General features: G+C 49.1%; 1 protein-coding gene across 7 annotated transcripts in view; it reads right to left on the bottom strand.

Moving 5' to 3' along the window:
• Positions 1–12,301, bottom strand: part of phldb1b (pleckstrin homology-like domain, family B, member 1b) — a 99,605-nt gene that overhangs the window by 9,407 nt on the left and 77,897 nt on the right. For 2 of the 7 annotated variants that reach the window (XM_085478938.1, XM_085478940.1), the window contains exons 11-19: positions 12,085–12,240; positions 11,737–11,847; positions 11,568–11,657; positions 10,374–10,508; positions 8,909–9,070; positions 7,948–8,082; positions 5,613–5,729; positions 5,422–5,527; positions 720–1,062 (exon numbers count right to left, since the gene is read on the bottom strand). In XM_085478938.1, the coding sequence (XP_085335064.1) occupies positions 720–1,062; positions 5,422–5,527; positions 5,613–5,729; positions 7,948–8,082; positions 8,909–9,070; positions 10,374–10,508; positions 11,568–11,657; positions 11,737–11,847; positions 12,085–12,240 (1,355 nt within the window). Of the gene's footprint in view, positions 1–719; positions 1,063–1,903; positions 1,949–5,421; positions 5,528–5,612; positions 5,730–7,947; positions 8,083–8,908; positions 9,071–10,373; positions 10,509–11,567; positions 11,658–11,736; positions 11,848–12,084; positions 12,241–12,301 lie in introns of all 7 variants that reach the window. The other 5 variants (XM_085478944.1, XM_085478939.1, XM_085478942.1 and 2 more) reach the window with 5 other exon arrangements.

Genomic DNA, 12,301 nt, shown 5'->3' with positions numbered 1-12,301 from the left:
TTCATAATGTGAGCAAACCAGTGTGAGCACGCTGTGCTGAGGACTGTTGCAGTGCAGCTCGACCACACTCAAAGATGGCCTGCAAACTAGCCCACTGTGGACAAAGACTCACAGGGGGAGTCTGAAGATTAGCAGCCCACTGTGTGTGTGTGTGTGTGTGTGTGTGTCTCAATTTAGCATTTCAATCAAGCTTTATCTACTCAGCGCCAAATCACAACAACAGTCGCCTCAAGGCGCTTTATATTGTACAGTAGACCCTACAATAACACATACAGAGAAAACCCAACAATCATATGACCCCCTATGAGCAGCACTTTGGTGACAGTGGGAAGGAAAAACTCCCTTTTAACAGGAAGAAACCTCCAGCAGAACCAGGCTCAGGGAGGGGCGGGGCCATCTGCTGACAAAGCCACGCCGTGGATATGCTCACATTTTTGTAACAATAACTTTCATTTCAAAAAATAACCAGAAGCATGAAGAATGCTTTTTATTATCGCACAGATCTGGAGGCAGCTGTGTTCAGTGGAACAGATGTGAGGAACCAGCCAAAACATGTTCACCAACGACTCTGACATCAGACGTGATGGTGCAGCTGGTGTGTCAGGAGCTGGCGTCTGAACACTGAACCAGGCCACGGCCAACAAACCCAGAGTGTGTTCACATCAGCTACACACAAACATTAACATAGAACCCCATAATCCACTGTGTGTGCGTCATACCCGCTCATGTTGTCAGGCGAGCAGGCCGAGTTGTTCCCGGTGGACACGCTGGTGTCCATGCTGTCCGAGCTCTCCAGGCTCAGGGTGTCGTACGGCTGCTCCCCGGCCGACGGGGGCTGATGGTGCAGGATGGAGTGGTGAACCAGAGGAGGGGGGCCCAAGGAAGTGTGGCTCAGCGCGGGGCTGTAGGCCATGATGGGTGAGTAGGAGGGAGACGGGGAGGACGAGGTTACGAGGTGGGGCTGGGAGCCGTGGAGGGCCTCCCACTGACACTGAGCCTCCGCTGCTGCTCTTTGCTTGAGCTCGGCCAGACGGCGGCGCTGCTCTTCGATCACCTGCTGACCTGGAGGGGGGAGGGGGACACGGTGAGCGTTTGAGGTCTGCAGACGGAACAATGACTCGAGTGCGAGCAGGCCCGTTTGTTCCTGCAGAAAACAAAGAGCTGGCTGTGAAGGACATCATCACTCAACACGTAAAGGAGACTAGCACCAGCCCACAACCTGCAACACCAGATTCATGCACCACACATACAAGTATGTGCTCTCTCAGTAATAACAAGCTTGAGGAAAACTACAAAAACCCACAAAGTTGAAGCAAAAGTGTCCGTCCAACATCCTACATTTGGAATGAAGCCGCTGCGCAGCTCGTAACACATCTGGCTCCAAACCAGGAGCTCGCTGAACACTGAACATGCAAAATTGATTCTCCAGCAGCACGAAGGTTCATGGAAGATTGATGGAGGAAGAAAGAGGATTCAATGTTACAGACAAAGAAAAAGATGAAAAGAAAGAGGCGTTAATGACACACCAGAGAGGATGAAGAGGGAGGGGAGGGCTGGCTGGAGACAGGGTCTGAAACGAACCGCAGCCACGTGTCGAGTCCTGTTAAATGTTACCTTTGATGGATAAATCAACAGCAGCTAGCTGTCAGAGTGCCTCTCATTTGAGATCAGCCTCCAATTCTCTTCTTTGGACGCAGCCAGGCTGCTTCGGTTACGAGGCTAAAGCTCCATCTTTGCGTCCCCATCGGCAGACGCAGACAGCAGTACCTTTGTGACAAACAGCTGATTTCAGACCCTGCCTGTGATTTACAGAGAGCAGCTGAGCAAACGCAGACGGCGTCTGCGCAGCCGAACGCAGAGAGCGGGAGAAGTGTGCGACCCCTGGACGCGCTGCTCCATCTACCTGCTGAGCTTCCCTCTACGGCGCTCTGTCTGGAGGTCTGGGGCTCTGTGGTGCAGCAGTCACAGACACAACATAGGCAGACGTGAGAAAAGCTGACAAATGTGACCGCAGCCGTGGGTGGCAGCCAGCCGAGCTACAAACACCAGACTGCTTTGCTCTGATCCATTTAGTCACACGGCACTGACGCATTAGGAGCACTGATGCCCCACACACACACACACACACACACACACACACACACACACACACACACACAGACACACACACACACACACACACACACACACACACACACACACACAGACACACACACACACACACAGACACACACACACACACAGACACACACACACACACAGACACACAGACACACACACACACACACAGACACACACACACACACACAGCTGAGTGAGGAAAAGCTAGCTTACAAACAGCAAGTTAGCGAGAACCTGAGGAAGAAGCACAGACGCCTGGTACACACCAGGCTGTCTGCTGCTCACCAGCACAGCTACAGCTTACTTTTGATACGAGCTTATTTTCATATTATCATCAGTGTTAATATTATTAATGTTATCGTTATGTACTGTTATGCAGTGAGAGCACACTTGGAAAATATAAGACAAATACAAAACTAACGAGTCAGCATTAGGGCTGCTCGATTATGGCAAAAATGATAATCACGATTATTTTCACTGAAATTGAGATCTCGATTATTTGACGATATTTATTTAACCCTTTAAGACCTAGCATAGAACCAAGTCCACCAGAGCTTATATTATTTTTTTTACATGCTGTAGTACCATTTGTGGGAGCATTTCAAGTTGCTATACATCAATACAACTGTTATAGCCCATATTTTAATAATATGTATGCATTAAGTCCATAGTAATTACATAAATTGCAAAAAAGTGCAATAAACTACAAAAAATATTGAAAATCGCTTTTGTTTTGTTTACATATATTTCTACTTGGAGAAATTTAAGAGGTTTATCCCTCAAAACTTTAAAAACAATAAAGTTGCAAAAAATAGTTTACAACAACAGGAAATTTATTTTGAGTGTCTTCATAGTTTTATTTTGGAGATACAGTTTTTATATACTGCAGGAAAAACAAAAAACAATCCTATGATGCAAATTTGCAAAGAAAACAGCAGGTGCATCATTTCACTGTGGGAAGTGTTACGAACAGCTGATGGATCGGCAAAGCGTGTTTCTGGAATATTATGTTTTTGTTCCTGCAAGCGCTTTTTATGCAGTTTTTGCAAAGCTTTATGTGGAAGGAAACCGTGACCGAGGACAAGCTGATGGCATCAGATGTAAGTACAACTCCTCCGGTTTCATATGCAAAACAAATTATTGCGCTAGCTTACGCGGTTCAGGTTCTACAGGGATTTAAAAATAGTTACACAACACGGAGCGTGCAGCTCTGACCGGCTTTAAAGGGTTAACAATGACTTTAAAAAATAATATAACATAGTGTGCAACACCACTGAAGTTTTTTTACCTCTCTTTTCAACCAACAGCAGTCACTCTCCTCTCCAAATAACTTCTGCTTAGCTTTCCGAGCTTCCCTCGGGTCCTCTTAATCAGCGGTCTCCAACCTTTTTTGCGCCACGGACGGTTTATGCCCGACAATATTTTCACGGACCGGCCTTTAAGGTGTCGCGGATAAATGAGGGAGGGGCTAATAATCGGCTCAGTCATTTTTAATGATCGTTGAAATTCCAGATCGTAATCGTGATTAAAATTCGATTAATTGAGCAGCCCTAATCAGCATGTAACAACACAGCAAAGCTCGCATCTGTCCAGGGTCACAGAAACCTTCAGCTTTGATCTGAAGTTTGTCCACGACCGAGGAGCAAAGTCACAGCTGTACAGGACACAAAGCTGCTGCTGCCTCCTTAATGAAACCACACTAACGCACAGCACAGAACAACATATACAAACTGCTTCTCTCTGTCTCAGATTGAATCTGCAAACATGCAGGAGGTCCAGACTCCAACACTGGGAACCAGTGACCTGGACAATAAGACACATGCAGATACAGTGGCTTGCAAAAGTATTGCATTCTTGAACTTTCCCACATTCTGTCACATTACAGCCACAAACATGAATCAACGTTATTGGAATTCCAGGTGAAAGACCAACACAAAGTGGTGCACACGTGAGAAGTGCAACCAAAATCAGACATGACTCCAAACATTTGTTACAAATAAATAACTGCAAAGTGGGGTGTGTGTAATTATTCAGCTCTGAGTCAATACTTTGTAGAACCAGCTGCAGTTCCAGCTGCCAGTCTTTTAGGGTCTGTCTCTACCAGCTTTGCACATCTACAGACTGAAATCTTTGCCCATTCTTCTTTGCATCAGTCAGATTAGATGGGCAGCGTTTGTGAACAGCAGTTTTCAGATCTTGCCACAGATTCTGGATTGGATTTAGATCTGGACTTTGACTGGGCCAGTCTAACACATGGATATGTTTTGTTTTAAACCATCCCATCGTTGCCCTGGCTTTATGTTTAGGGTCGTTGTCCTGCTGGAAGGGGAACCTCCGCCCCAGTCTCAAGTCTTTTGCAGACTCCAACAGGTTTTCTTCCAAGCTTGCTCTGTATTTGGCTCCATCCATCGTCCCATCAACTCTGACCAGCTTCCCTGTCCCTGCTGAAGAGAAGCCCCCCCAGAGCATGATGCTGCCACCACCATATCTGACAGTGGGGATGGTTCAGAGTGATGTGCAGTGTTAGTTTTCCTCCACACATAGTGTTTTGCATTTTGGTCTCATCTGACCAGAGCAGCTTCTTCCACATGTTTGCTGTGTCCCCCACATGGCTTGTGGCAAACTGCAAACGGGACTTCTTATGGTTTTCTGTTAACAATGGCTTTCTTCTTGCCACTCTTCCATAAAGGCCAACTTTGTGCAGTGCACGACTAATAGTTGTCCTGTGGACAGATTCCCCCACCTGAGCTGTAGATCTCTGCAGCTCGTCCAGAGTCACCATGGGCCTCTTGGCTGCATTTCTGATCAGCGCTCTCCTTGTTCGGCCTGAGTTTAGGTGGACGGCCTTGTCTTGGTAGGTTTACAGTTGTGCCATACTCCTTCCATTTCTGAATGATGGCTTGAACAGTGCTCTGTGGGATGTTCAAGGCTTGGGAAATCTTTGTGTAGCCTAAGCCTGCTTTAAATGTCTCAATAACTTTATCCCTGACCTATCTGCTGTGTTCTTTGGACTTCATGGTGTTGTTGCTCCCAATGTTCTCTCAGACAACCTCTGAGGCCGTCACAGAGCAGCTGTATCTGTACTGACATTAGATTACACACAGGTGCATGTTGCAGGTTCATGTTTGTGGCTGTAATGTGACAAAATGTGGGAAAGTTCAAGGGGCCCAATACTTTTGCAAGCCGCTGTAACCATGAATCCGTGTGCTTCTGAGCGGATGTCATTTATGGCTAATGAGTAGCCACCATGTGCGATGTGTTAGCAGTGAGCAGTTACTGACACTGAGGTCGGCCGGTTACCTTTCTGCTGCAGAGCCAGCTGCCTCTTGGTCTCGATGTCCTGCAGCGTTGCAGCCAGGTTCCTGGGGAGGCTTCCGGTGCTGCCGACCACCAGCAGGGGGCTCTGCTGGGTCAAACAAAGACGGCTGTGATTGTGGTTCATGAAGATTTAGGCTCCAGTAAAGGCTGGCAGTTAGAAACCAACGGCCTACCTTGGAGCCCGTGTTGCGTCCCAGCGTTGCTGCTCCATGCTGCAGGGGGGAAGCAGAGCCGGACTTAGGCTGGTGGAAGGAAAAGCCGGGATCGGCGTCCAGCTTGGAGCGGAACACCTGAACGAGGAGCGCGTGCAGGATGTTAAAGACAGACATGACAAACGTTCTTACAGAGCAAAGCTGGAACTGAATGAGCTGCATGTAGAGCGCGAGTGTTTCAGAGCGGCGGCACCATCCTGCAGCGTCCTCGCTTCAGACACAGCGGTGATTTCAGAGCCGTACCAGTTTGGTCTGTTACTGCTGTGAGCGACTAACTGGGTGACACCAGCGGATACTGGTACCATTAAATGTAATATAAAGACCCTCCTGCTGACAGCTGGGACTGTCAATGAGTCCCAGTAAAACTATCACACACGCACACAGACACACACACACACACACACACAGACACACACACACAGACACACACACACAGACACACGCACACGCACACAGACACACACACACACACGCACACGCACGCACAGACACACACACACAGACACACGCACACGCACGCACACAGACGCACACACACGCACACAGACACACACACACACAGACACACACACACACAGACACACACACACAGACACACGCACACGCACACAGACACACACACACAGACGCACACACACGCACACAGACACACACACACACACGCACACACACACACACACACAGACACACACGCACACACAGACACACACGCACGCACAGACACACACACAGACACACGCACACGCACACAGACACACACACACAGACGCACACACACGCACACAGACACACACACACACACGCACACACACACACACAGACACACACGCACACACAGACACACACGCACGCACAGACACACACACACAGACACACGCACACACACACACACAGACGCACACACACGCACACAGACACACACACACACACGCACACACACACACACACACACACGCACACACAGACACACACGCACGCACAGACACACACACACGCACACACAGACGCACACACACGCACACAGACACACACACACACACGCACACACACACACACACACACGCACACACAGACACACACGCACACAGACACACACACACACACACACCCCTACAATGGCAGCCCCGTGCTTCACTGAGCGCCTCTGGTCGGGCTCCTGGAGCTGATGCTGCTCTCCGGCCGTGTGAGACGATCTGTGCAGCGACTTAATGTTCAAAGTAAAGTCTTGAAAGCATTCAGGCTTCACTCGCTGTGACTGAAGTTTTCTCTGGTCGTTTGCCACCAGCAAACAACTTCAGTCCAAAACGTTGCACACCAAAGGAAACACAGTGAGCACAAATCTGCAGATTCTGGAACAGCGGCGTTCACAGCGTGGACTCTTGTGTTTACGCAGCTCGTCTCTGATGTTTCTGGGAGGCTGGAGGAGCTGTCGCTGCAACGTTTTCATCTTATGTGAATGAAGAATTATTAATAATCAAAGAGGTTTTCCATTCCTCCTGGTGCGAGCAGATGCCTGCTTTCATTATGTTTAAGAGAGAAGAAGATACAGGTCTGTCTGATCCTGTACGCCTGTCTGAACTCTGTCCACAGCATTAAGCTCGAGTGGAAGTGGACTCCAGTCCAGATCCTGAATTAAAGCAGGATCTAGGTGGCAGTCTTGTTGTTGGATGGATCCACAGTAACCTGTGCGGTGAACGTGTTAACCACTACACCACAGAACTACTAAAGCAGGTTTATTAACAGCAGCTCCACCACCTTTGGTGACACTATTCATTCATTTATTGCTGTTGTTGTCAGCATCAGCCCAGTGCACTCTGGAAACTAAAAGGAGGAAACAGAACTGAACATTCAAAGACAAAACTACTGAAAAAAGATGCCTCACTCTTATTTGAAAGTTCAGCGCCCGCTAACCAGCACTAACCAAGTTCTTTCCACCTTGAATGTCCACCTTAAATATCCTGACCAGCTGGTACCTGAGGAGGAGGAGGAGGAAGAAGAGGAGCAGGAGGAGGAGGAGCCTGTTTATATTTTTCTGCACTTACTGATCTTTCCTGTCCGTCTTCATTTTAATGAGGTTTTGGATGCTTCACATATTTAACGCTCGTGTTTAAACTCTTTTTACTGATCCATCATCTCCTTTAAATTTCAGAATCCTTTTAGCTTACGCAGCTATATCCTTCTACTCGTTGAAGGCAGTGGTTAGCATCAGGTGAAGCACACTGCAGTTGTGTTACAGCAGACAGAAAGAGCACAGCAGTGAGTGCAGCAGCGCGAGGAGGAAGGAAAAAGCTTGTACCTGCAGCACAGGCCTGCGGCCCGACAAACATCTGGCTGGCAAAGAGGGAGGGCAGAGGTGGCTGGAGCCAGCCGTCAGCTCCTGGTACCACTGCTCTAAGTCTAGCTTGGACAGGTGAGGCCTGCAGCCTTCAGACTGAAGCAGCAGAGAGAGAACAGGAGGGACGAAGGGAAAATGAGAAGTTAGAAAGCCATCAAAGACGTAGGAACAGGACAGAAAAGTTTGCATCCTACACGCTGAAAGCTGTTAAAATAGAAACAGACTACAGCCACCGCGGCACGTTGTCTTTTAGCCTCCCGATGAAAAACCTGTTTTCTGCGTTTAGGTCCATGCTCCTGCTGCAATCGTCCCACTAACCCAGCTGTCACTGGGCACCGTCATCCTGAACTGACTCGGAGCTGCCGTTACTGCCGAGGGTTCGCAGCAGCGACACACGACGCTTACGCTCCTGTTTCACTCCAGGTGGGAGCGAGCAGATCAGCTCATTGCTCCGAAAAATGAATCACACATGCTAAATATGATAGCTTACATGAACATAGTGAGCTGTCCCACTGCAGCTTTTAATGACGCCTTCAGGCAAACCTGCAGCGCAACAGACAGAGGCTCAGGCTCGGGTAAACAGACACCATCTCCGCTTTAAAAGAATATGAAAGGAGCTGCGGACAGGAAACACGGGCAGGAAGCTGTCCATGTTCCAGGCTGCTCGCAGGACGCTGCAGAGCCGCCGTGGGCGGTGTGTGGTACAGAACGACAACATGATGGTCCAGCCCGTTTCACTACACCACTAAAGACGTGTGATTTTTTGTTAATGAAACCCTGTGAGACTTTTTTCACTTAACATCAGGACAAAGCTTGTACTTAGACACGACTTTATACTTCTATTATTATTTCTTAAGTAATAAAGCAGCCATTACTTTGGGGTCACACGCCACAAACCCACAGGAGGAGAGACAGCACACACCTCTAATGAGAGAGGGGGGAAGGAGGCATGAGGAGAGGGGAGGCAGGAGAAGGTGGGGTCTACTGCTCCGGGCTGCAGGGGCTGGCGAAGTGGGGAGGTAGGGGACGACTCCACCTTTGGCATCCCATACATCTGATTTAACTGGCCCACTGTCACATAATCCTTCACACACACAGGAAAAGAAGAGGAGACAGAGGAGAAGGTCAGCAGGGCGAGAGCAACAGGAGGGAGATGCAGCAGAAGCAGGAGGAGCAGCTCTCATTCCACAGTCTGTGTTTTCACATCATAAACTGACGACGACAGCATTCGTGGAAACACACAACACGTGGGCGGGGTTAAAGCCCGGCTCAGCAGCTCCGGCACAGAGCCAGGTGCTACAGTCGGACAGAGCGAGGCTGATGCACACAGCCCAGCACATCCAGGTTTATCCAGGTGATTCAGCGGACACATCGTCTCCACGTTTAAGCACCGTGGTTGTCATTTGGAATCATATTTAAAATGGAATTTATCATATTTTCACATAAATTGTTACCTTTGGTTACATAATAAAGATGTTATTATTTACAAAGCTAACGCTACAAATTAAACGATCCTGCCCTCGTTCTGGAGTTTTATTCTGCAGCCATCTTTGATCAGCAGTTACAGAAACTGCACATTAATAAATAATGCTTCAGATTTTTGGGGTGAACAGTTGCTTCTGTCCAACACGTGTCACTCGTGACATCATGAAACAGCACAGCTTACGTTCAGTCTGTGAGGATTACATCAACAACCACGTTTCTCCCAAACGGAGCCTTACTGATCCAAACATGCACGTCTCAGTCCGAAGCTGCGCAGCATCCTCACTGTGACAGAGCAGCAGAGGGAGCAGCGTGGAACTGGGAGAGCGACAGATAGGAGAGCATAAACTTGGAGTCAAGACAGGAAGTGATGGTACCTCACAGGCGCCAGCCAGCACGGCATCTACGAGCGTGCGAGCCGGGCTTTTCACGGTGGCCGCCGCTGCCGCCGTACATCTTACACACGTCCGACGGCTTCACGTATTCCTGAGCCGCAGCCGACAACAGACAGGATGAGAAGCGGCGAGGACGGCGCCGCGCGGTGCCGCTCAGACACAGCACGTGGACAATCACACACACGGACACACGGGCGCAGAGCCAGTACACAAATCCTTCACGGTTTTTGTGACACCTGTGCAAACCAGGCTCATTCACGTCACATTGAAAGGTGCACAGTGCGTGATGACACAGAAACACGCCACAACAGAAACAGCGCAGCTGCTGCCGTGAATCGGCGCCACATAAATGAACCAGGCACACGTCGGCACAGGTGATGCAGTGCTAAAATAAAAAGGTTCAAACTGGCCGGGCAGCGGCACACTACAGCTGGAGGGTCACCACGACACGGCAAAGGGCAGGAAGCACGACACAGCAGCAGGGCATCATGCGGGGGTCAGTTCAGTTACCTCTGTAGGGCTGCTGGGGTACAACTGACAGGGAGGGGAGGGGTGTAAGTAGGAAGGAGAGGCTCGACACAGGGAGCGCTGGGAGGAGCGGAAGTCCTCCGACGACAGGTGGGCCTCGCTGATATGGAGCGCTTCCTGTTTCGACAGTCCAGAGGTAAGAGCTTTTAATCTCTACAGAAACGTTTCTGGGCTTCGTTAAAAGAAGAAGAAACAACAACAGCGGCGGCTTTCTCTCTGTTACAGAGTTAAAGGGTTTAGTGACCATCGGGCTCCCCACACTGCAAAGCCCCCTCTGTAAGGAGGCACTGCTATTAATGTTTCTATTCCTTTATGGTCCCACAAGGGGAAATTAGTTTAGCAGCAGGATAAAAATAAACAGAACAATAACATAAAACAATGATGACGACAATAGTGACAGAAAGTCCAAGGACAGTTATTTGCCATTAAGGAGACAAGATGCAGAGGGAAGAAGAGACCTGGAGTCTCTGAAGCTCAGACTCACTGTGGATGGTTCAAACAATAACAGGACGAGCCTTTCTACGCACATTTCTATTGTCGATGGCCACAAGTCCATCTTGCCAGCGCCCTGAAATTTTACTAGCAGTTTTTACCAGAAGCTTGTTTGTTTTTTCAAATATTGTATAACAAGACAGTTTTTAACTAACCGAAGCCTTTCATCGAACAAACACACTGGTGCTGTCTGTGCACACGTGGCAGCACTGCTGCTGCCGTGTGTGCATGTTTATCAAACTGCAGAGTGTGTGAGTCTGTCACTGAGTAACGCAGCCTCAGCGTGTTTGTGCTCTCTGCTCATGTCGCCTTCATATTAAATCATTTTGGGCTTTTTAAAGAAGTCATTTCAAACTGCTTTATATTCTTCACGTCGACATACGGGCCGGATATGAGGCTGACGTGATGCTGAGGCTGACGTGATGAGACCGTTTCTTCTGGCTAGCATTAGCTGCCCTGCTAACATGGACACATTGTTGCTAAGCAGAATAGCGACTAGCGACATGAGGTTGACGGCTCTCCATCAACTGTCTGAACTTCATGTTGTCCTTATGCTGCCCTCGTATTATAAGCTGTGCTGTTAGCATGATAGAACTACCTGGACTGCACAATCAGCTGTGAGCCTTGTGTTTTCAGGCCATGAACACAGAGTGAAGCTCAACGCATAAACTCAAAGCGTCTCACCTCCCTCATGGCGGTGGAGGACTTGGGGAAGCTCTTTCCTCCAGTCAGAAAGTGGTATCTCCTCTCAAGGGCCGACAGCCTCTCCTTCTCCTGGACAATCAAACCACGCCATTAGGAGCCAAAACAACACTTTGGGGTTATTTCGATGTGTGACGTGGTTCGTGCGTACCTTCTGGAGCATCTGCAGTGTGAGCGTTCGGTCTTTAGCCAGCCGCTCACACTCCTGAGCTGCCTGCAGGCCGAGCTGGTTGGCCTGGTTCTCCAGAGCCGACACCTTCTCCTACACAAGACGACACAAAAGTCGGTGCTGCGGTTGTGCTAACGCGTGGTGCACCTGCCCGTACGTGACATGACGCGTGCCACCACTCTAGTGCAAACAGGCATTTTTCTTACGTCAGCCTCTCTGGGAACAAGTTTACGCCAATCATCCATTTTTAAGAAATGATTCACACAATCAGACTGTGATCGTGTGTGTGACACATTCACAGAAGACACCAACAGGACGGTGTGTCCTCACCTTCCTCCTGGCCACGCTGTGCTGGTACTCGGCTCTCTCCTGGAGCAGCTGCTGGCTGATGGTTTCTCGCTCTTCCTCCAGGCTGCTCTCTCTCTCCAGCTGCTGAAACTCCAGGTCCTCAAACTTTTTAGTTCCTGCTTCCAGTGCCTCTCCATCCTAATCACACAACACCAATCATGATCTCACAAACAAACTCGGACATTAATGTAGTATTTTT

Source organism: Copadichromis virginalis, linkage group LG14, assembly GCF_057382275.1.
Source record: "Copadichromis virginalis isolate Kocher_CV1m ecotype Utaka linkage group LG14, C_Virginalis_male_GT1.1, whole genome shotgun sequence".
NCBI classification, from domain to species: domain Eukaryota; kingdom Metazoa; phylum Chordata; class Actinopteri; order Cichliformes; family Cichlidae; genus Copadichromis; species Copadichromis virginalis.
This window is presented reverse-complemented; position numbering and strand designations above follow the sequence as displayed.